The 24,321-nt window shown below is 45.0% G+C and overlaps 2 protein-coding genes across 2 annotated transcripts in view; one reads left to right on the plus strand and one right to left on the minus strand.

The window, feature by feature from the left end:
* Positions 1 to 24,321, minus strand: part of ddx47 (DEAD (Asp-Glu-Ala-Asp) box polypeptide 47) — a 262,281-nt gene that overhangs the window by 114,746 nt on the left and 123,214 nt on the right. The gene's annotated exons all lie outside the window — the stretch shown is intronic.
* The window catches only part of smurf2 (SMAD specific E3 ubiquitin protein ligase 2), a 60,925-nt gene that overhangs the window by 16,171 nt on the left and 20,433 nt on the right, over positions 1 to 24,321 (plus strand). Inside the window, exons 2-8 of the mRNA XM_084570187.1 lie at positions 10,931 to 10,969; positions 13,253 to 13,361; positions 19,258 to 19,391; positions 21,901 to 21,966; positions 23,135 to 23,219; positions 23,446 to 23,529; positions 23,842 to 24,056. Of these exons, the coding sequence (XP_084426313.1) occupies positions 10,931 to 10,969; positions 13,253 to 13,361; positions 19,258 to 19,391; positions 21,901 to 21,966; positions 23,135 to 23,219; positions 23,446 to 23,529; positions 23,842 to 24,056 (732 nt within the window). The remainder of the gene's footprint in view (positions 1 to 10,930; positions 10,970 to 13,252; positions 13,362 to 19,257; positions 19,392 to 21,900; positions 21,967 to 23,134; positions 23,220 to 23,445; positions 23,530 to 23,841; positions 24,057 to 24,321) is intronic.

Consider the following 24,321-nt stretch of genomic DNA (forward strand, 5'->3'; position numbering starts at 1 on the left):
GTTAAACAAAACAAACCTGAACTTCCTCGACTCGTTGCCCGTACGTGATTAATGATCACGGGGATTTAATGCTGCATCATTTTTCCAACTACGGCCGTGTCATCTATATTTTAACACCACCTGGCAGAACAGGTCCCTGCTTCCTTTCAGTATCACGAGATCACTTTTCCACCAGCTGTTGAGCGCGATGTATAATGATATACTGCTTCTTCGCACAGTCACAGTCATGAAAAGGAGCTGTGGGGGATATATTATGTTTTCATTTTCCTAAACTTCTGGTCACAGTGATTTGACGCAACAGATGTCCCCAGATGTCTTTTTTTTTTTCTTCTTGTCGCAGTAGGAGCCGAGGGAATTTAAATCCTCCGTGTTTGCTTTGTGGTATTTAATGAACGTCAGCGGGAGCGTCTTTAATTCCGCTGGTTTCCTCTCTCGGCTGCTCGGTTTGTCGACGCGATCGCTATCTCGCCTCCTCGCTTTAGAAAAAAGGGAGACGGAGCTCGAGTGCCGTTTTTTCGAAAAAGGCCTCAATCACCGCTTTCCAGTTGTTCCTTTCTGTTTTCCTCTCGGCACAAAATTATACACAGGGAGGTATTTTGTTTCTCCTTTTTCCCCTTTTCTGATTTGCTAAATCCTGGAAATTGCAGGTCTGTTTAGAGGTATTTGGAGATTTTCCTGGCACCTCGCGGTTCCATGATCGCTGCAGCTACCAGAGACTGTAACATCTGTGTTATGTGACTAGAAGAGAGTCTTATCAGATTTGCATATTACATAAGTGGATTTGCGAAGATATAAAAACTTGAGCCCGCTGCCTACAAGTTTTTTTTTTTTTTCTTTTTCTCACAGTAGCCTGCACCCCGTAAGGAGTTGGACTGAAATTCAACCCCACTTCCTCGCTCTATTCTGCCTGACTGCATTTTAAGGCCTACAGTTAAGTGGTGTAGAGAGGTCTTTAAAAAGTAACCCACTTTTGTTATGGACAGCTCTGCCTGCGCTCGGTAAATGGGTGGTGCGGTTGCCTCTGTGGCAAGCACACTGGACTTCCCCCATAAAGCAGGGCCCTTTTTTTAGGGTTTAATTATCTCATATCAGTCGTTAAGAGATAATTAGGGTTTTGCCGCACTTCCACTTGTTTACATTACATTTCACATGCATCATGAAAAATGCAAGTAGGCGTTAAATCAGCTAGAACTTTGTCATGTTGGTCATTTTCAGTCCGGTGACGAGATGGGATTCTCACGATCAGCTGCTCTTGTTTTGTGCTTCTCAGAGGACTATAAATGTTTTGAGGAAGTTGGGAAACTTTAATTGTTGGACACCGCGGCTCCGTGCATCTTGAATAACGGCAATAATAACCGATGACGTGTTATTCCCGTAGACCACGAGATCCTTCACCGACAAAAAACAAAACGGCTTCCCGACTTCGCCTGCAGACGCGAATCTTTAAATAAAATAATCCTAAAGCTCGTGAAAGAAGCGCTGAGAAGATCCGGACGCCCCGGGGGGTCACAAGACGGTGTCTCTCTGTCCTTTATGTTGATGATGTGTCTCAGTCATTTGTTGAAAAAGAAAAAGTTTCCCAAGCTTAACCCCCATGAGGCATTCGGATGTTCCACGCAATTTGACATTATTCCCACCGGCCCAAAAAAACAAAAAACAAAAAAAACCCGTTTAACGTCCTGTTAGCCGCCCACACACACACACCCACACACACACACACACACACACACACACACACACACACACACACAATAGACTGAACTAAGATAATCATAAGGCTTGTCAGGACTTTCCAAATGAGCGTGCATCTTTTGTTGAATACAAAAGCCGTTGCACAGCCCTACTTTCACATGATATCTGTAAGCAAAACACTGACAACTATTAATTTAGAAATAAAATAAGTACTTTATTGTTAATATTTTGACAAAGTGTGGAAATTTCCATTTTTTTAACCCATTCAGGCCTAAATACTCTTCTGTAAACCCCCTCTCAAAACCTGAGGTTTTTCAAAATATGTCAACACTTACTAAAACCTTAATTTCTCAGGCTCTGTAGCAGATAAAAACATGAGATAAAAAGCATTTGACAGCTTACTTCTTTGGCTTTCAGCTTGACTGACTAAAAATCAATAAACACCAAACATTTTTAAAATTTTGAAAATCAGTAAAGATCTATTTTTTCAATTACTTCGTCAATATCACTTCCTTCACTTGAGTCAGCCATGACGGATCGCTAGCACGGTGTTTAAAATTTTCGACCAAAACATACTCCACGTGTAGGCTTATTTCGACCAATCACAAAGCGTTTTATTAGTCACATGAGTTTAAATAAAATCCCTAAGCATCTCTGTCACTCTGAGAATATTTCAGCCAATCACAGTGCATATAATTGGCCATGTGCCTCGAAAAAGACGACAACGCTCAAAATGACACAGACGCGTTTGCCGGTCTTAATGGTAACTACGCACAGATGCGTGATCCGGTCTGAATGGGTTAAGTGACTTCTAAGATGCGAGGATTGATTGCATGTATCTCTTTTTTATGTTTATTAGTTACATAATCTATTTTCAGTAGGAAATTATGACATCATTCCGATAAGTCCGATATCATAACGAATGGCCCCCGATAATATATAACATATATTTTTGTCAGTACTGCGGTGTGAGTGGTTGTTTTAATCAATCGCTCCAACTCCCACACCTGAATGGCCTGAAGTGAATGCTGCGTTCAAGTGGCATCGGTATAATCGGGAAAAAACAACATTCTGACTGAAAAAAAAAATCATTAAAATACTCCCATCATGTCGGAAAACAACTCGGTCATGATTTTGGTAGTAGCTGCCATTACCCAGGATGTTACACATAAAACACAGAAACATAAAAGGTCGGATAAACAATTCTAAACTTCCGTCACCACTTGAACGCAGCGCCACGTGCATACGTTTGTAAACAAACAACATAGCGGCGGCGGCGGCGGTGGTGTGAGACTTTTTCCAAAGTTTCCGAGGATGACACTTCTCTGGCTGTTTGTAATAAACATTTAAAGAAAGTGCCACGAGGTGGAAAAAATCAGCACCAGCTTTAGTACCTCGAACGTGAAAAGTCATTTGAAACGTAGACATCGATTCGATGGGGGTTTTGAAGGCGTATGAGGACGCCAGCGCGGCTAAAGAAGGTAGCAAGCTAGCCGGAAAGAAGACACCTGGACTTGTACCCATTGGTACATGTGTTATCGGTTATCGGCCTTTGGAAGCGGAAGGTTAGCGGTTATCGGTGCATCCCTGATTTTCAGATTAGAAATGTATCTTGATTTGAAACATCTGATATCGATTCATAAAATCCTTTATACATTTTTTAAAAAGACAGTTCCTACATCTTCTTGTTAGAAATCTTGTTTTGGTTTAGCTCACGGCAAATCTCGTGCGACGTCACAACGAGATTAGCCCACTTATGATGCCCAAAACATGACAGGAGCTCTGTCAGACCTGGAAGCTGATTGGATTTAAAAAGTACGACGACATAGAAGAGATTTGTTGAAAGCAAACACATATGAAAGATGTGAAATTAGAGCGGAAATCCCACACATCTCTTTTGGTTTTGAAATTGCATCGACCGCCTTGTGTCCGAAAGTTTCTGTGCCTTCCTGGCGCCTGGAACTTTTTTATTTTTAACCAAACAGATCTATTGGTCTTTCCCTGAATCACTTCAGTTTAAAAATCCACCTGGACTTCCTCACCGCACTGTGCTTTTATTTCCTTCCTGCGTCACGTCATGTGCGGCTGCCGTGCACGACTGGAGCTCCAGTTCCCAGTGAGTTATCGGCCTCGGCTGCAGCCCCCGGCGATAGTCGTCTACAAAGAGAGCGCTGCAGACCAAACATTACCCAAAACATGCTGTCGCTGGTGACAGATTAGGAGACGGCTCGAGCGAGAAGGCAGATAAAGAACAGGTTGACTTGCACAAATTTTCACCCTCCCTCTCGGGGCTTTTAGTCCCAGAGTGGTTGGTGAGGAGTTGAGAGGGGGGAAAAGGAAGCCCCTTTGTTTATAGAAGGACAATACCGCGCATGACGGTGCACGATCCCGGGCCTGGGAGTCAAAACAGGACAGACGGGGTAGAGGAAAGGTTTGGATGAGGGGTGTAGGCAGCGAGGCGGGTTCCTTGAAGATGTGTCAGACTGTCTGGTGGGGGGCTAGACCAGGACTACGCTAGACCAGGTGGAACCAGGTAGATTCAGTTCAGAAAGCGGTCAACTTGAGCTCGCAGGCTTGTTGGTTCTCTAGAAATACCTCCTCCTCCCCATCTTCTTCTTCTGCTTGGGACAAGGATGGGAATAATGGAGTTATTACCAGAAGAGTGTCTCTGTTCCCACCCCCACTCCACCCCCACTTCCTCTATACCTCATGTCCTCCAGTGTAATGGTTAACCACAGAGACCAGAGGCGGCTCTTTTCCCATGCAGCTAACACAACGGATGAAAGTAGATCCACTTCCATCTTGTCCCCGGCCAGACCAGCGATCGCTGCCATGACAACGCGGCCTTACCCTTCCCTCCTCTGCAGACGCCACGTGACCGCGCTGCTCCCCCCCTCCCTCCTCGCCAGGTGTTTGGCTTGCGCCCGGCCGGACTTCATTGATTCGGGCCGCACAGTGGGGCTCTTTGTGCCTCGGCCTGTGAGAAACTCTGTCCATCCTCTCCTCCACAGGTGGAGGACTTTAACTTCGCGGAGCCGCCGCCGCCGCCGCCGCCGCCTTCATTGCCGCCTTCATTGCCGCCTTCGTTGCCCCCTCAGATGGAATTGATTTTTACTGAGACGCAGGCTGGCAGAGGAAGGAGCTGAGCAAATGCAAGCTGATAATCACTTGTATGTGGTGTTTGTTTAGCTTTGCCAGCTGTCCTCGGAGGGGGTGGAGAAGCTGTAATGTGAAAAGCCATTATGTGACTAATAAGTTGCAGTCGGCGTAAACACAACACCCCTGCTCCTAATGTGAGCCGCCCCGTTCAATTTCCATTCATTTAAGACAGATTTATGTGTATTTCTGCCAGGGTATAGCTTTTTTCACGTGTAGCCGACGAAGCCGGCTTGTCAGAAAGTCCAGTTTGGTGTAAATCAAGACCCTCCAGTGCATCCCCCCTCTTTTATTGTAATATTTAATACCCCTCTCTTGGTGTGAATGCCTCAGTGGTGTCTCTTCGCACCCCCCTCCCTCGTCCCCTCCCCATCAGTCAGCGCTACAGTCCCTCGCTGTGTGAGGCGCTGCGACCGGAATGAGAAACGCGGGGCAACACAGAGAAACCCTTCTCTCAGCTTTGCCTCGATGCCCGCCGTCGCCATGGCGACAAAGGTTTTTTTTTTTTATATGGGCCGCGATGCGTAGGGGTTATAAGCGATGTTTCTTTTGAGGAATGTTAACGGCACTTCGTCTCAGGGTTTAGTACAACGGCCGATGTAAACGAATAAAAGGACAAACTTTGACCACGCAAATTTTCTCCTTTTTATGTCTTCAAGATGTATTTTTTGTAAATCTGAACCACTTGAGTGAGTTGTTTTAGTAACTTTTTGGTGCAAATAATGTGTCGCTGAGATATACATTGAAAAATAATACATTAATACTAGATAATTTTTAGGGATGCACCCAAAATTTTTGGCCGAAAATGCACTTTTGGGACATTTTCGGCCAAAATTTTATTGCCGAAACAACACGGCCGAGAAAAAACACAGCCGAAACAAGAAAATTGGTGCGGTTGTTGCTTGCATTATCACAACATCCGTGTTGTTTCGGCCGTGTTGTTTCGGCGATAAAATTTTGGTCCAAAATGTCCAAAAAGTGCATTTTCCGCCAAAAATTTTGGGTGCATCCCTAAAAATGATCTAGTATTAATGTATTATTTTTCAATGTATATCTCAGCGACACACTATTTGCACCAAAAAGTTACTAAAACAACTCACTCAAGTGGTTTAGATTTACAAAAATACATCTTGAAGACACATTGGCCGAAAATTTTTGGTGCATCGCTAATCATTTTTATTGTTAGGAATTTTAAGAAGCATACTTTCTTTAATATTTATATATATATTTTTACTTTTGGTTAAAATAAGGACATTTAAGATACCACCTCAAACATTTATCAGTACTTCCTGACATTTTAAAGTATAAAATACTAATTATTTGAGAAGATATTGACAAATTAATTGATCGTTAGGAAGTTTAAGACCTCTCCTTTTAATACTTTCTGACGTTTTATAGCACAAAAGATTCATTAGATGAAATAAACACCATTGCTTATTCTCTGTACCCTTTATTTGGACTTTTTCTTTTTCACAAACCCCAACTGAAACCAAATAAATTGCTTTTATGTTCCCCACAACGGGGTGAGAACATAACTGTCAGCATGCGTAAGATTTAGCCGCCCGCTTTATGATGCACGTTGTCACATTTTCGTGTTGTGAAATACCGTGCCACCCTGAGACTGTCCCTCCAAAGTAAGGATGCCGTAAATATTTACCGCCCGGCTTCTGACCACCACACCTTCGAAAAAATAAAGACCTCTGCCTGAGTCCCGTCCGTGTTTATGGCTTAATTATTTGGTTTTACTCAAAATGTAAGCACGGGTCGCTTTCTGTCATTTCTTATAAATCATGCGCCGATGTTTACGTCCTTCGTGGACCTTTCCTTGATGTTTAAACGCATGGCGGGAGAGCACATAATTATATTTGTCCGTGTGTGAGCATGAGAAAGCCTGGCGAAGTCCAGGGTGACCAATAAAACGACAGATTTACGACGCTGCCCCGTAGGCGCGAGCTGGCCCACTTCCTTTGCTCGGAAAGGGGGCTTCTGTCATCGGCACCCCGTTTGGTAAAGGGTGGTAAAGAGCCACTGCATTTCACTTGAGGTGATCAGAACGAGCTCGTGAACTGGGTCATTTAGCTGCTGATGACATATCCCTGCGAGGGCTTTGACCATAAAAATCTATCAGCCAAGCCAAAAGCTTTCAACTTTAAATATTTGTGTGCGAACTAAGAGTTTTCTCTTTGTCCCACTTCCTTCTCCTGTTTATTTATTGTCTCGAATAGATTCAGAGCGTGTTAGAACAATGTCATTAGAGAGACTTGACGAGCTGTAGGTGTGCTAGAAAATCTGCGACGGGAGAAACCTTCAGAGAAGCTCCATCAGACGCAAATAAAGGGATGACAGGCGGCTCAAATCAAGCCGCCCTTAATGTCAGCGACGCGACGACTCTTTTGAGTCCCAGACGCTCGGAGCATCAGTCACTCTTTGCTTTGCTGATACTCTCAGTGAAGCAGGAAGTAGCTCGCTCGGGTGGCTGACGCTTCATTTGGTCTCGTGTAAAAGCAAACAAAACCGAAGTGTGCGTGCGTACGGCCATTTTCTTGGAAAAAATCGAATGTGGAGCGGCGGAAATCTGACTCATATCAGATGCTTTCGCGCATTCTTGTGTTTCTGATCCAGTGTTGATGCAGGTATTTCCAAATCTCAATATAGCAGGCTCGATCAGATCCTTAGCATTGATAGTGAAGATGGTTTATCAGGTACTTGGGGCTATTTTTAATGTCTGTGCATTTGTGTAGCTGGTATTGTATAAGCCTTGTGAGGTGTTTTGTGGGATATCTCAGTCAGAAGTTGAGATCAAAATAAAGATGGGTGTGGCGGGAGTGCTCCGGGTTGTCAGTGTCAACATGTTGGCGGACGTCACAGCCTGATCCCTTCGTATGACTGTTTTATTATCAGGCTGGGTCTATATTCTGACTGAAATTGATTCATGAACAATTTCCCCGCGTCCTCTTGTTTGAAATCTTTCTGCAACGAGATCAGTCCGCTTTTGAGGGAGCTCCAAGACATGACTGAGATCACCGTCAGGTCTGGAAGCTGATGTGTGGCAGCATTTTGGATTTAAAAAGATCCGAAGAGCTGCACAGAAGCAAAGCCATACTTGACATGTGCCAGCTAAAGGTGGAATATTGTGGTAATAACAGCAGCTACAACATTAGTTTTGTGAGTATCCCTTTCATAACTAAGCAAACTTGTTTCATCGGGAATCAGGAAATCAGTGGCGATACTCAGCCGTACAAATTCTTTTCTCATCTGTAGAAGATGGCTCACCTTAAATGTGGTTGCGTACATCATCATTAGACTTTATAATGTTGAAATAACGCGTATAATGAGGTCTTACGTTCCACTTCAGACACACTGATGCCTTTGCACTCTTTCCTTTTCGCCCCAGACTCCTAATTGGCCTTCCTCGCTGCTATTGTCTGCCATTCCAGTGTTTTTTTTTTTTTCCTCCCCGATTTCTGTTTTCAGCTGCAGCTCGGCCCCTTGTGTGTTTTCATAAGGATCCTATATGGGTATAATTGCAGCGTTGCCTTCCTGCCAGTGTGGCTAGCTAGCTGAGGGCTGCTTCATGCGCTCGCATGAGGGTCCCGTCGCGTGGGCCTCGTCTCGTCACGTCCCGCCGTTCCCCCGCTTTGTCTTTGCGAACATAGGTTTTGTTTTTGCCCCGCTTCTTCCGCTTCTTGCTTGCGTTGGAATCATATTTCCTGTGACTTTTATACGTCTGGAAACGGCATCAAGCCCGTGTCGAGGCTACTGTGTAAAAAAAAGTCTTTGGCGCTTCGAGGAGAAGGGATTGTGCTTTTAAAAATAAATCCATGAATAGTTTTTATTTTATTTACGCGCAGTAAACCTTGGGATTTAGACTTCCTCAGCGTCGTCTGTCTGGCTCAGGGCTCCTTCGTCTTCTTGTCAGTGAAGACAGCTCTTCACGGCTCTGTTTGGGGTCGCTGACGTCCTGCAGGAAAGCTTTTAGCCTGTGATCGCACTATGAGCCGGATAATCTAGTATGCATCGACCTGTTACCTTAGTCCACCCCCTTTAAGTACACACACATGCGTTCCCCCCCGTTCTCGTTAAACAATTAATTAGATCACTGGAGTCGTGTTGCGGAGCGAGGTGTCTCGAGGGCCTGCGTACCCACATTCAGCGTTCACCAAGAATGCAAAACCGAAAATGATGCGTACCAGATGTTTGGTAGAAACGAGGCGGCTTTGCACTGGGACGTAACGCATTCCCAGGGATGTTTGCAGGAAAGAAATCCTTCCTCCTCGTCTGCGGAGCAGCGCGTTCTGCGTCGCGAGAGAGACGAGCGTGCGTCCAGTTTATTGTTTATGCTCGCCCGTTTCCTCCCGTTTTCACGGCGGGCAAAACACTTTCAGCTCCAACCCAGAGTGATTCAGCGTGATATTTGCCGTGGTGTGTTTGTGTCTGAGTGTGTGTGGCGTGGAGTGGAGGGGTTAGAGGCGGCGGCCGCAGATTGAACGTCTTAAAATGCAGCCTGCTGCTCGTGGGTGAAGCTTTTATTGACTAATTTGTGTCGGTCAGTGGCCTCAAATGATGATATGTTTCTGGTGCTCATATCATTTTATTAGATACACCTAAAGGTCTAATAATGCAGCAATGACACCTCCATTTATATCACTGAACAAGTCTCGTCTCGTCTTCTTCCGCTTATCCGGGTCGCGGGGGCAGCAGCTTCAGCAGGGAAGCCCAGACAGCCCTCTCCCCAGCCACTTCAGCCAGCTCCTCCAGAGGAACCCCCAGGCGTTCCCAGGCCAGACGAGAGATATAATCCCTCCATCGCGTCCTGGGTCGGCCCCGAGGTCTCCTTCTGGTGGGACATGCCCGAAACACCTCTCCTTACCAGATGCCCTAGCTCCTCCCGTATGTCCGAGCTCCTTACCCTATCTCTAAGGCTGAGCCCGGCCACCCTGCGAAGGAAACTCATTTCGGCCGCTTGCATTCGCGATCTTGTTCTTCCAAAGTTCATGACCACAGGTGAGGATTGGGACGTAGATCGACCGGTAAATTGAGAGCTTCGCCTTTCGGCTTAGCTCTCTCTTCACCACGACCGACCGGTTAAGCGTCCTCATCACTGCAGATGCCGCTCCGATCCGCCTGTCGATCTCCCGCTCCCTCCTACCCTCGAGACCCCGAGATACTTGAACTCCTCCACTTGAGGCCAGGACCTCCTCCCCGAAACCGGAGTGGGCAATCCACCCCTTTTCCGACTGAGGACCATGGCCTCAGACTTGGAGGTGCTGATCTTCATCCTAGCTGCTTCACACTCGGCTGCGAACTGAGGTCAAGATCCTCCGATCACTGTCCGGCGAAGTGCTTCTTAAATTCAGATTTGTGGCGATCGCAGAGAAACTTTTGATTCTGAAAACGGTCTCTGCACTTACATTTTTTTTGCATAAGGAAGGCCGAGCCAAATCAGTGGACTTTACAGCGTTACCTCTGTTAAATCAAAGGGTTACTTGCAATTTGAGAACATCAGCGGATCAGTATGAGCAGGTTTTTGCACACAAGCAGCATCTGCGTCATTTCTTATAATAGTCATGATTGAATAAGATAATGAAAAGGCAGCGATACGTGTCTGAACTGATCAATCAGCCACATCGACGTCCAGAAGCGCTTCCTTGCTCCTCGGCCTTCATTTCCTCGCGGGCCTGACTCACCGGTTGAAACTGCGAACCCCAGACGCCCAGGTGGCCATCGAGCTTCCCCCGTCCGTCCGTCCGCGCTCGCCTCAGGAAGCTGTTAGCCCGCTCCGTCTCGTCTCCTCGGCAACCGCCTCCGTGGCTTCTCTCGGCTGTTTTGGAAAGAGAAAGAAAAAAGGAAAGCGTTTCCTCGTCGAGCTTAAAATGCAGAATAATATAATAAATACACAGACAAAAGGTGTTGTTATTTTAAAACACAGCACACTGACTAAGGGTTCAGGTATTTGTTGCGGCTTTTGCCCCATTCCCTGCGAAAATGTTATACTTCAAAGTGCTCTAATGCTAACCATGTTGCCTGGGTTTAATTTTAATTTAATTCTTGCCTTTTCTTTCTCTCTCTCTCTTTTTTTCAGTCCTCTGTGCCAAAAACCTGGTGAAGAAGGACTTCTTCCGTAAGTATCTACCAGCCGTTTGTGATAAAAAAAGTGCGGCACATGTGTTTGCTTTTTAAAACGCTTTCTGATTTGTGGGAATATGATACATGCACATGCGAAGACTTTAGCCTGATAAAGAGCCCGCCGTTGGCCATCAACAACACACACAAGGATCTACTTATTTATCCATTTAAACAGATCTGGATGCCTTTCTGCCTACATATAATACATGCTCGGGAGCAGAAGAGGTTTCGTCCTCGTCGCTTCAAACTTAAAACAAAATGTGCACTGAAGCTACATTTTTTAACTGCTGCGGCGTTGCGAGTGTTTTGCTGTGTTTGGGTCACGCTGTCATGGTGAGCGAGCGCGTAAAAAAGGTCTTCTGCTCGCTCAGGTGGTTTCTGCGGTGCCCATTCCTGCCATTCCAACGCTCAGGAGCGCTGAGCAAACATTCGGCCGGGCGGTCGAGAACATGGATAAAAATATCTGTGTGTGTGTGTACATGTATCGTGCATCTCGTCAGCGCTTACATGGACGATTGTTCTTCAGCCTGATTGAGCTCATTCTGACTAGAGGTGCCAGTACAACACAGCAGACACGGCTCTGACTCTGGCCAACCTGCGTTAAAACAGAAAAGGAATGGGCGGTATGCACTGGCGATTGGAGCTGTAATCGGGCCTTAAAAGTTAGGCCCGACGAGGCCCGAGCCCGACAGACATCAGCCCGAGCCCGAGCCGAGCCCGAGACTGACAGCTTTTTAAAAGCCCGAACCCGTTTACAGCCCGACGTTATTGAAATGTGTGCACGCACACAGCTCTTTTGCCTTTTGTCAAGAATGAGTCATTTATACATTTTTTAAGATAATTTATTAATGACTAGGCTATAGGCCACTAGGAAGTTATAACAAAGAAATGAAATAAGTCCTCTAACATCGTAACATCTCAGTAACGACGTAACATCTCTCGCTCAAATAGGCCTAGGCATAGCCTACACTATAAATAGACCTACGGGCCTATAAAAAAGAGTCTTTCTTAACAAATTAAGTCAAGATAAATTCTAAACTAAGATAAGTATTTGGGAATAACGACATAAAACAAAAAGTTATATAACATTGAGATTAGACGAACGAAAGAGGGACTTGTCTAAGACAAACGAATGCGGCCGCCTCTCTCCACAATCGCCAATAGGAATATAAATAGGCCAACGCGCCAATAAAAATGAGTCTCTCTTAACAAAATAAATTAAGATACATTCTAAATTAAGATGGGTATTTGTCAATAACGAAATCAAGACAAAGACCTGTCGGGTCCCGTCGGGTCCCGTCGGGTTCGGGCAAAGATTTACAGCTCTACTGGCGATCATGACGTATTTCCGGTTAAATCTCAGGATGGCTGTAAACTACTGTATGCTACCATCGAATGCAAATAGTTTACTAAAAATAAAGATTTTGGACAACTCACTCCTTGACTGGCAAGATGGCAGCGAGCAGAAAAACCAAGTGAGTTGTTCAAAACCTTTCTATAACTAAACTCTGTGTACACGAACAATGTTCTCAGTGCTCGAGTTCATGTGTAAAGACACTGATGATACTTGGATCAAAGTTTCATGTTGTGTCGAGCCTTCTCAGTGTCTTAAAAATAGCGACTTCTACGTGATCACGTATCAAAATAGTAACGTTGGCGCCCCCTACGATTCCCATTCAAAAGGCCATTTGACCAGAAAACGACAACACGACAAGCTTAAAAGTGGCGCTTCAGACGTAATTGTGCTTTTAAGTGAAAGTTTGACTCGGGTACATTCACAAAAACACCCTAGGATGCATTTGGGGCGAAAGTTATTATGCTTTAAAGCACCAAAACTAGGATTCTAGCTCAGGCTAGCTAGCGTTAGCAAATTACCTTCAAAGTTGCAAAGAAATGAAGACACGTAAAATTTGAAGCCTTTGTCTGATTTGCTACGTGGTGTTGTACTGGATGCCCGGACGATCCTCCGTATATCGTTAACGGATACTTTCGGCAACTCCAGCAAACACCTTGTGAACTTAGTATCTGCCATCGTAAATGTCGACTGTCACTGTCTCTTAATGTTTTCTTCGTGGAACCCGGAAATGTCACATCATCCTTACGCCAATGCGGAAGTGATGCGTGCATAGAGGCAATAAGTTTTGGTTCATGGCGGAGCTAAAATAAAGAACTACAAAAGATCCTGTCGTTTTCAAAAATCCCTGCATCGGGACATCCCGTTGTGTCTCCTCCAGCCTTTTTGTTGTTCTGACTCCTCCTCCTCCTTCTCTCCCCGCAGGCCTCCCTGATCCCTTCGCCAAGGTGGTTGTGGACGGTTCGGGACAATGCCACTCGACAGACACTGTGAGGAACACGCTTGACCCCAAGTGGAACCAACACTATGATCTGTGAGTCCCCCCCACCCCACCTCCTCCTCCTCTACTAACATCTCTTCTCAGAGACGGCTTATTTGAAATACCTCCCTGCTACCTAAATGTTTGACCACATTAGTCATGCCTTGGCTGGTACGGTGCCTCACTGTTTGTATGCGTCTCTTTATTTAACCTTGATAAATACCAGGCTTTGCCATTAACAGGATCTAAACAGTAACTTTCATCTGGCACTGGACGCTCCGCTATGACATAACCCTCCGGTCTAAAAATGTTCCCTGGAACAATATTTAAAGAATCAGGGGAGTCGTCTCCAATAGTATTTTCTTCCATCGACTCGAAACACGTGCATGTCTTGTTGTAACCCCCGGCTGCCTTTTTTTCCCAAAGATGGTGCGTCCCGTGAAAGCAACCTGGAAAAAAACAGCCGAGGCAGAGCGTGTGAGAGTGAAAGTTTCCAGCGTTCGGGCCCCGGTGTTTATCCGAAGCGTCGCGCGTAGTCAACAGCGAAGAGGAAGCACGTGTCTCCGTTTGTTTGGTTGCCGGGGGGATACGGGATCTTCTCCGTCTCTCTGCGCGGCCGTTAAATTAGCCGCTCGTGTCACATTTGACAAGAAGAAGGGGGTGAGGGGGGCGGACAGAAGTCATGCGCACCTTAGGGATGAGCCGACGGAGACGACGGGTGGAACGTCTCTGCTCTTAATTTCTTTTTCGAGAACGCCGGGGGCAGACGCGGCTGACTGGAACAGAAATATACTCATAAATTCCAGCGATGAGTTTACTATCAGAGTCGGTGTTTATTCTCAGATGGACTCTGAGAGGTTTTAATTGACTGAGAGCGGCCTCGCTAGCCGGGGCCGTCTGGCTGGCTCGCGCTTATTAAAATAGGGCTCGCAACACCTGGTGTTTCAGAGCGCGGCCTGGTGCATTAAAAGCTGCTGGCAGTGACTCTTTTTTTCCATTTGTTCTGCCGCGCTCATGTGAAGCTGCAGAAATTCTGTGTAAGCGAGTGAGTGTGTTCCTTTTCGCGTGTGCGTCCGGGCCTGTGGTTTCTCCGGTGTGCCAACAAACTGCTCCGTGAACTGTGACCCTTCCTTCGGCATTGTTGCAGGATGTGGCCGGCATGCCAAAGATAGTAGACAGTCTATCTGGCTGCCGGCCTCGCGCTCTTACTCATCCTGCCTGTTTGTAAACTACAACAGGATATGATCGGAATAAAGGGAATGTAAGCAATAATGACCAGTCACGGTAATAATTATCGGTAATGAGAAAGACCTTTTCGTCTTTATAGCGAGGCAGTCAATGTGCACTCAATCACGTTTGGTTAATTAAGAGCCCTTCACTCGCAGCGTTATTAAATAAAACATTAGCAGTGTTAAAGCGTCTGATCAAATTATGTACACCCACTCATCCGTCCACTTTCCTCCACTCATGTGGGTTTTGTTTCTGTGGACGTAGTTGGGAAATAAATTCAGGCTTGATCAGATCCTCACCTTTATTAGTATAATTAATAATATGTTGGTGGACCAATCAGAAGTTGTTTATCAATTACTTCGGGCTTTTTTTAAATGTCCATGTGTAGATGGTATTGTATGGGCCTTCTGAGGTTTTTATACACCGATCAGCCACAACATTAAAACCACTGACACATATTCAGAGGTGAATAACATTGACCATCTTGTGATAATTCAATGTTCTGCTGGGAAACGCTCAGACCTGGTTACGCAGACATTAGGGATCAGAGGTTGCGCTAGACTTTTTCGTTGTCGCTCATTTTGACTGACAAGGTCATAAAAATCCCGTCATAATCTATTTTTACCCGTCTTTTTATTTTTTAAAAATGATAATAAAGACATATTCAATAGCATTTAATTTTCATTAAAGTACTTTTTTCAGAACAGTATTGACTTTAAATGGTAACAAAAAACAACAACAACAAAAAAAAGGTTTCGGCTGCCGACACGTCTTGTCCGTACTCGGAACGGGACTGCTAGCGTAAACAGCTCTTAGACGGTACCATAGCGTTAAAGTGCTTCGGTGGTATGCAGATTCCATTTTGGTAGCCGTTAGCCACATAGACATATATACATTTATACTGTATATATGTCTATGGGTCTATGGTTAGCCGAGCTCTGACGTGTGCATCGGTATAATCAGTGTACTAGGAAATCGTGCACCGACAAAAGTTCTGCGATGTTTGGAACGCAAACTGCGATCAGAGACAACAGCCAATTAATAAGGTCACTCGCCGCCAAGTGGTCAGGGGTGTGAACTGCAATCTGTCAAAATGACGGATGGCCTTCAATTTTTTTTGTCACATTTTTAGAAAAATGGTCAATGGCTGAAAATTTATCGCCGAAACAACACGGCCAAAACAGGATGTTGTGATGATGCAAGCAACAACCGCAACAATTTTCGACATTTTCGTTTTTTGGACGAAAATTTTTTGGCGCATCGCTATTAGACATGTAGCACCCACCTGGACCAGAGCAGGCACCCCCTCCTCCATAGCAGTGACACTCTTTGACTCCTTGTGTGGCGGAGATCCAGTACATGACAGAAGCTACAGCTCTGGTTAGCTAATGGGGTTTAAAAAATCACTTGATCAATTTCAATATTGGATCTGTAAAATCAAGATTATAGCCCTGGTTCCAAGGCATTGGCAGGTTCCAGTTGATCTTTGTCGGCGCACCTTTTCCTTGTATCTCAGATCAGGTTGAAGTCTGTCTTCTACTCGGACCACATGTTCTTGGCGTTAACTTTTGTGCAGCAGAAAATAACAACAACTAAACACACCAAAGATGTCTCTTGGACGAAACCTTGTTTAGATTTTTAGGAAGCACGTGTGACTCTTAAAACCTGCTGCTTGTTCCTTTTTTTATTGCAATTTTTCCATTGTCTCGTGTGTGTGTGTGTGTGTCTATGACTGTATTAAAAATCTTTGCCAGACTAATGAATTTTATTACATGCAGGGTGATCCAGATGACTGGGCTTTGGTTATAATACTTCCCCTCCCGTCACGTCTGTCTGACATAGCAGCTCTCTCACATTGCACCCCAGACAGGCATTTGGCACGGACTCAAAATGTCCAGACGTCTTACTCACAGCCTCATTGTTTCATATCCCTTTTGGTAAGCGGCATGATAATTACTGTGGGGATGCATTTCTTCGAATCGCACAGACGATTAGCTTTTTCGACTGAAGGAAGGAAGCCACACGAGCAGATGTGCCACAACGAGTTCACATGCCGAGATTTTACCGCACTCTTGTCTGACACAGGCAGTTAGGAAATGACTTTTATCTATAGATGTGTCTCCCATTTCCAACACATCTTTGGATGTTTCTGATTAACTAATTGTGTTTATTTTTTTTTCTTGCTAACGCTAGCTGCGTCAGTGTCTGTCAGATGTTTGGTCCAATGTGGAAGCACATGGTGTTCCTTTCACATGTAATTACGACTTCAGACAAAACAATCGCTCACAATTACAAGATAGTATCTCATAATAACGAGATCCCCAATTCATCATGACCATAATTAATGACAAGTTTCCCCAACCCAGCTCATTTATTACAGTTACAATTTTCTGATAATTATGAGATGATGAATAAGGCAAATGGGACTGGAATTGGTCGCAGCTTTGCCAGATGTTAGGTTATTTTTATGCCTCCGGGCCAGTGACTACCTGGCACAGGCATACGACCGTGAGGTGGTAATCCTCATTTGTTTAATTAAGCAATTAACTGAGGACTTGGTGGCCTACTTCTGCTCTTATGCAAATCTGCAACCAGCAAAAAGTTAGTCTGTATTCCAGGGTTTTCTTTAATGATCCACAGAGGATGAGTTTTGACTTTTGCTCTCGTGTGTTTGACAGCGTTAAATGTCCAAATATGGGTTGAATTACCATGAAATTTGGTGCACCCATTCATGGTCCTCTTAGGATGAATTTTCCTGAAAGTCATTGTAGTCAACATTATATCTGCCAAACATTCGGTTGGTAAACGCGTTTCCATTTAGCTCAAAGTGGTGCTGTTTCTCAAAGAGCTGCTATATATATAGTTCAGTTCTGCTATAGAGTTGTGTTTGGTAGTTATTTATTGATTGTCATTTCACACTAGGTGATGTGTTTGGGCTCCCCACATTAGTCCAATCATTAGCCAACTTCTTCAGTTAAGAATTCATTGAGGGCTTGGTGGCCCACTTCTGCAATTGTGCAGTTTAAACGAGAAAAAGGTTTCTTTATATTCCAGGGTATTCTTTCTGGAGTCTTGTACATGTACTCATGATCCACAGAGGATGAATCCTGACGGATATTTACTCTTGTGTGTTTGATTAAGTTAAATCTCCAGCTGTAGGTTGAATTGCCATAAAATTTGGTGCACCCATTCATGGTCCTCTCACAATGAATTGTCCAGAAAGTCATTGTAGTCAACATTACATCTGCCAAAAACCTGTTGCTCTGCGGTTTCTCAAAGATCTACTAGTTCAGTTCTGCTATAGAGTTGTGTTTGGTAGTTATTTATTGATTGTCATTTCACACTAGGTGATGTGTTTGGGCTCCCCACATTAGTCCAATCATTAGCCAACTTCTTCAGTTAAGAATTCATTGAGGGCTTGGTGGCACACTTCTGTTATTGTGCAGTTTCAACAAGAAAAAGGTTGGTTTATGTTCCAGTGTTTTCTTTCTGGAGTCTTGTACGTGTAGTCATGATCCACAGAGGATGAATCCTGACACACATTTACTCTCATGTGTTTTATTGAGTTAAATCTCCAGCTATAGGTTAAATTGCCGTAAGATTTGGTACACCCATTCATGGTCCTCTCAGAATGAATTGTCCTGAAAGTCATTGTAGTCAACATAAAATCTGCTGCTGCTGCTGCTGTTTCTCTAAGAGCTGTTAGTTCTACTATAGAGGCTTTATATTGTTGTGGTTGGTAGTTATTTATTGATTGTCATTTCTTACTAGGGGATGTTTTGACTCGTCCAATCATTAGCCAGCTTCTTCAGTTAAGATTAGGGCGCTTACACATTAGGTCTGTCACATGTTTTCAGTATAGCTTCTGAACTCCCCTTTGAGCTCATGACAATTTAGTTTAGTTTGAGGCTTCAGATTATAAAACTAATATAACAACCCTCCACATATGGCAACATGATGGATGATTGTACCTAATTCCATATTTTCAATCAAGTAATTACTTACTACTTACTATTTTTCCTAAAATTACATGCTTGCAAGTTGTAGAAACCAAAAGGGGTTGTAGAGCTGAAAACTTGGCATTAGTTTAAGTTAAAAAGCCATTTATTCTTCAGAAATATTTCACATTATTTAATAGTTTTACGCAGCTGTGTTGCTACTACGTCACTGTAAGTACAATCTAAAGTTATCCAACTACAATCCCCTGCTTTTGTGACTATTGTAAACGATTCAAAAGATCACACTTTGCTTTTTGGTGCGTTGTCTCATACTTTCAATCAGATTTACACATTCATAGACACAAGCTACAAGTCCAGGGTGTCCCGAATGTGTCTTGTGACGTATCCTTGACGAGGAGAGACTTGGTGGAGGCCTCCGTGGTGGATGTTTGTCTCCACCATAGTGACATTTATACTACCTCTTGCCTGCACACTAACCAATCAAAGCTTGGATTCTACTTCTGCAGAGCCTACGTCGTAGCAAGCTGTAATTCTGTAGTTACACCGCTAAAAATGCAATTTTGCAAAGTTTGCACCTAATAGTTGCAGCTAATAAATGCTGCACTGCAGTGTTTTAAAGAGTTGTCAGAGATGGATGGTGTGTGCGACTACTGAACCGACCGAGGCAAACAGAGGGTGACTTTTCTGTGCTTTAGGACAAGGTTACTGTGACGTTTGTGCAGCACATTGTGTAATATTAATTCTGTCTCTTTTCCCCTCAGATACATCGGGAAATCAGATTCCATCACGATCAGCGTCTGGAACCACAAGAAGATTCACAAGAAGCAAGGAGCTGGCTTCCTGGGATGTGTACGCCTGCTGTCCAATGCCATCAACCGCCTTAAAGACACGGGCTGTGAGTGCCATTGTTTGTTTTCGTGGGATGGATGTTTTATGCAAAAAAAAAAACGCAGTTCCTCAAATGGCCACTTGAGGCTGACTCTAAAAATGAGTCAAGCCACATGTTAAAAAACTTCACAGCAGAAATAAACATGTTTACAGCCTGGTACAAAAAAGAAAATTGGATTCAGTATCAGTTAATTTTGAGATATTTTAGTTTCAGTTTCAGTTTCTAAAAATGTTCTTGTTGCTAATGAACAAACTTTGCTTTTTCCTTTACATAATAGCTGTAAGTTGTTGTTTTTTTCAGAATGAATGACGCAAAATCACCCCCATTGAGTGGGTGGTCTTTAATGCGACCCAGGACGCACTGTGTGTTCACGCTACCAAATAAATGTGGACAGATGTGGTCTGAGATCGGCTCTCCTGGACACCTGTCCTTTGCGCTGGTCATTTGTGATCGGATTCCCCCGGACAGATGTTAATACGAGGTCTGAACGGGGCCAGAGAGACTTTACAGCTTGTTCCAAAATACAGATCATCTCCTCAAGTCATGACACACACACACACACAGAACACAAACAGCTGTTCTCGTTTCTAAAACAGCGGTGGAGATTCGTTGGAGACAGCAGCTGTTCTAATGCAAATGATGTTGGTGTTTATTTGCATACAGAGCATGAAGCAAAGATCAGATCTCAAGTGATTGCCGGGTGCACTTAATGCTGCCCTCTTGAGATCAGATCGCCCCGGCCGGATGTTAACGCAAGGTCTAAACGGAGCCTCAAACAGTGGATTGAAGCGTCTGTGCTCATTAATCTTTTCCGTAGACGAGAAGAACTGTTAAATAATTGATTGCACGTTGAGTTATCAGACTTCCACTGCTCCTTAAGTGTGATTAAATAAAGAAGTAGCACAGTGCTGCTGCTGCTGCTGCCAGAGCTCAGAGACTCCCAACGTAAAGTAGCTCCACTTAATGTCCCGTCTCGCTCACTGAGTCTGACAGAGGCCAGACCTGGGTGTGAGAGGGGTCAGCACTCTGCCCCTGCCAGAACAGGAAGAGCCAATCAGCATCACCCTGCAATTACTGTTATATATATATATATATATATATATAATAAAAAAAAAAGCTAACTGGATGAAATGAGACGTAGGCTTTGGTTAAAGCAGCGCCAGACGGTGTTGTAGCTGAATTTCCTTTCACGTTGATCTGGTACTTGCTCCATGAGCCTGCGGTCTTGTAGGCAAAGAGTTGGGAAAGTGTCCCGCTGCCTTCTTTCTTTCTTTCTTTCTTTCTTTCTTTCTTTTTTTTTTTCCTAGAAGCCCCTCTTGTTGTTTTCCTGGAGTGACACAGGAAACCTGAACCCTCGTTGCCCACAGCTGTGAGCGGTTTGCCTCTGCATTTCATTTTCCCTCCTGGCCTTCTCCTCACCCCTCGTTTTTTTTATTTTCCCCCCCCCCGCCCCCCGTCCAGTCTCCGCCGTGCGCTGGCACACAAATACACACAAAATGCCACTGTGACTAAACCTCCCTCTATCTCCGTCTGCTGATCTAGACAACCGGACATTTTAAGCAGACGCGCATAATTGTACAGCTATTTAAGTGTAAGCCTTTTCTCTCTGTTGTGGATTTGTCATTCTTTTTGTTGTTGTTTTTGTTTTTTTTGTGTGTTTCGTCCCCTTCCACAAGATGTGTGTGTAATTGCAGAGCGTCTCGGTTTGACTGTAACGTTTATGTATAATTGCAGAGTGTTTATTTTCCTCGCCGTCTTTTCTATATGACTGCGCAAGTTTTTTTAACATACTTCTCCTGCATACATTTCACTCGTCTGTGTGCACTTTTCTGTTTTCCCTTTGCGGCCGCTGACCTCCGTCCAGCCTTGTAAGGGTTTTGACCGTTCCCTGTTTTGTTCCTTGTTTAGTCTAGACAAGACATCCTGCGCTGAATCTGCATGACACCTAGACAACAGAGAGCAGATAGTGGCATTTCTCATGTCTGCAGGCTACTTGGACGTTTCTTTGGGTTTTTTTTTTTTTTTTCCCTCGCTCTCAAATTCCGCAGACTTTAAGAAGTTCAGACAAAGAGTTTCCAGACTTTGGCAGAAGTTCATGTCCATGCTAAGGCTGAGCGGAATAGTGCCGGCTTTGTACTGAAATTTGTCAAATGTTTGACCCCTGCATTTGAACTGAAGCCTGCTCTGTACCGACTCTGCTCGGTGAGATTTTTACGGCCCCCGTGGCTGCTCCGCAGACTAGACCATCTGTTCCGGGGCAAAGCCAAGCTGCGGTCTGCAGACAGAAGAATGAGAGACAGATAATGAGGGAGAGAGAGGGGAACTCACTCTTGAGTGATGTAAATGATACGGAGCGATGGGACTCCACGTGCTAGTTTACATGCATCTTTTCTCAAATTGACGAGTCCTCTTTTCTCCTCGTGCTGTCTTTTCTGTTGTCTACCCCTCCTTTCATCTCTACTCATTTCCTGCCTGTCTGATTGCTCTCTCTACTTCTTCTCTCTGCTCCAAACAGACCAGAGGCTAGACTTGAACAAGCTGAGTCCAAACGACAGCGACACGGTCAGAGGCCAGATAGTGGGTGAGTACAATCTGTGCACCCGACGTTAAAGTCTCCCATCTAGAGCTTGTAACGACCCTGTGTCTTCTGTTTCGTTCCTCGCGTGTTGTCCTATTAAAATTATTTAAAATGATTTAAAGTAAAAGAACAAAGAGTTGGGAGAAAATTCCCTCCGGTATACCTTGCGTCCTTTTCAGGGGTGTCAAAAATACGGCCCAGGGTCCAGTTTGGCCCACGGGATGAACTTGCCAAGTGCGAAGATAACTTAAAGGGGAACTACTGTTTTTTACATCCTGGACCTTATTTCTAGCATAAAATACGATCGTTTACTTACCCATATAACTTTTGTGTTATTTGTAGTCGCTCGAGAGATATTTAGATCTGCGTATATCCATATAGTGGGAGTGAATGGGGCACCGAAAAGCAGCCTCTAAATAACGCATTATCATGGGAACCCACAACCTCAGAATCGGAAAAATATTCAGCCATGTTGCAAAAAACTAGCAGTAGGAAATTACAGGTAAAAAAGCCGACCGTGCGGGTGCGCGCGGCGCTCAGAGATGACATCATCCAGGTCAGAAGACATCATCCGGGGTCTGCAGGTCAATCTACAGACCCCGGATGATGATAACAGGTAACTCCGGACTCAACGGGGAATAGCACTAGCGTATCGTAATAAAATATTGGCGAAATGAACGAGTTTCGCGGCAGATAATGCGTTATTTAGAGGCTGCGTCTCGGTGCCCCATTCACTCCCACTATATGGATGTACACAGATGTAAATATCTCCTGAACGAGTGCAAATGACACAAAAGTTATATGGATGAGTAAACAATCGTATTGTATGCTAGAAATAAAGGTCCAGGTTGTAAAAAACAGTAGTTCCCCTTTAATAATCGCAATTTTTCACTAAAATGATCACGTATTCTCAATTTGTCCACTAGGGGGAGAGCTGATTTAGTAAGACTTGGGGACAGTATGACGTTATGTTACTCGTCCGACCCTCGCTTCAGATCGAATTGTCCCGTATGTGGCCCTTGAACTAAAATTAGTTTGACACCTTTTTTCCTCCAACTCATAAAGAAATGTTGCCCCGTTCTGCGCTTTGATTTAATATCTGCGCCGAGGCCGTGATCTGCTGTCTAGTAACGCTCGTGTGTGTGCATCTGTCTGCCATGTGTTGCTGCAGTGAGCCTGCAGTCGAGGGACCGGATAGGCACGGGAGGTCCTGTGGTGGACTGTAGTCGACTGTTTGACAATGATCTTCCCGACGGGTGAGTGAGTTAAGGCTGGCGGGGGCGGGAGGGGGGTCTCTTGTAGTGGGGGATATATTTTAGAGCCTGCTGCAAATCCCAAACAATAAATCCTCACTTTTGAGTACGAAATTCATATCGGAATATGATATTTGCACGTGGCTAAACGGCAGTAAGTCTACATGTTCCCTGCGGCTCGGCGACTGCATCCGCTCACCGCTGTGTTTGTGTGCGTTTCTGCTGCCAGCTGGGAGGAGAGGAGGACGGCGTCTGGACGAATCCAGTACTTGAACCACATCACACGAACCACACAGTGGGAGAGGCCTACCAGGTGAGTACACGCTGCAGCCCGCAGAAAAACTCAAACCAGCTCAGATTAAACAGCAGCACGGCCGATGGAAGACCTCGTCTCTGACCTCGGTGCTCCCAGACTCTGGAGAGAGCTGGAGCGGTTTCAAAGGTGTCGGGCAGCGCTGCTCCAGACGGTGGTTGTTTAACGATGGGGAAGAGCCAGAAGACGCAGAGCAGAAATAGAAGCATCTCTTATGTGCATGTGTTTGCTGCTACTGCTACTTTATCTTGATTTTCTAGCTGGCACCTGAACACTTTCTAATTTCCCCTCCTATTCCTTCTCGTCACCCAGGCCTGCGTCCGAGTACTCCAGCCCGGGCCGGCCGCTCAGCTGCATCGTCGACGAGAACACGCCCATCAGCACGAACGGCGCCACGCCCACCACGGCGCTACCGCCCAGCAACGGCGACCAGCGGGCCCAGGAGAGACGAGTCCGCTCGCAGAGGCACCGCAACTACATGAGCAGGACTCACCTGCACACGCCGCCGGACCTTCCAGAGGGATACGGTCAGTTGGTTTTCAGCTTTCAGCTTTGAATTAATCACATCTAAACAAGGTTCATAGTGTATTTACCTGTGTTCTGACAACTCCTTCTACGTCAGCGGTGAATTACGCCGCCTTCGCTGTCGTGTTAAGTGCTCGGCCTCAGCCCTCCTCCTCCTCCCGGCTCAACCCTGAGCTCAGTAACCCAGCTAATCTGTCCTCGTTCAGTCCGATGACGCTGCAGCTCCGCACAAGGAGCCTGAAATACTGGCTCCATTTTAGACGATCT

The sequence above is a fragment of the Chelon labrosus genome (assembly GCF_963514085.1).
Source record: "Chelon labrosus genome assembly, chromosome: 21".
Taxonomy (NCBI): Eukaryota; Metazoa; Chordata; class Actinopteri; order Mugiliformes; family Mugilidae; genus Chelon; species Chelon labrosus.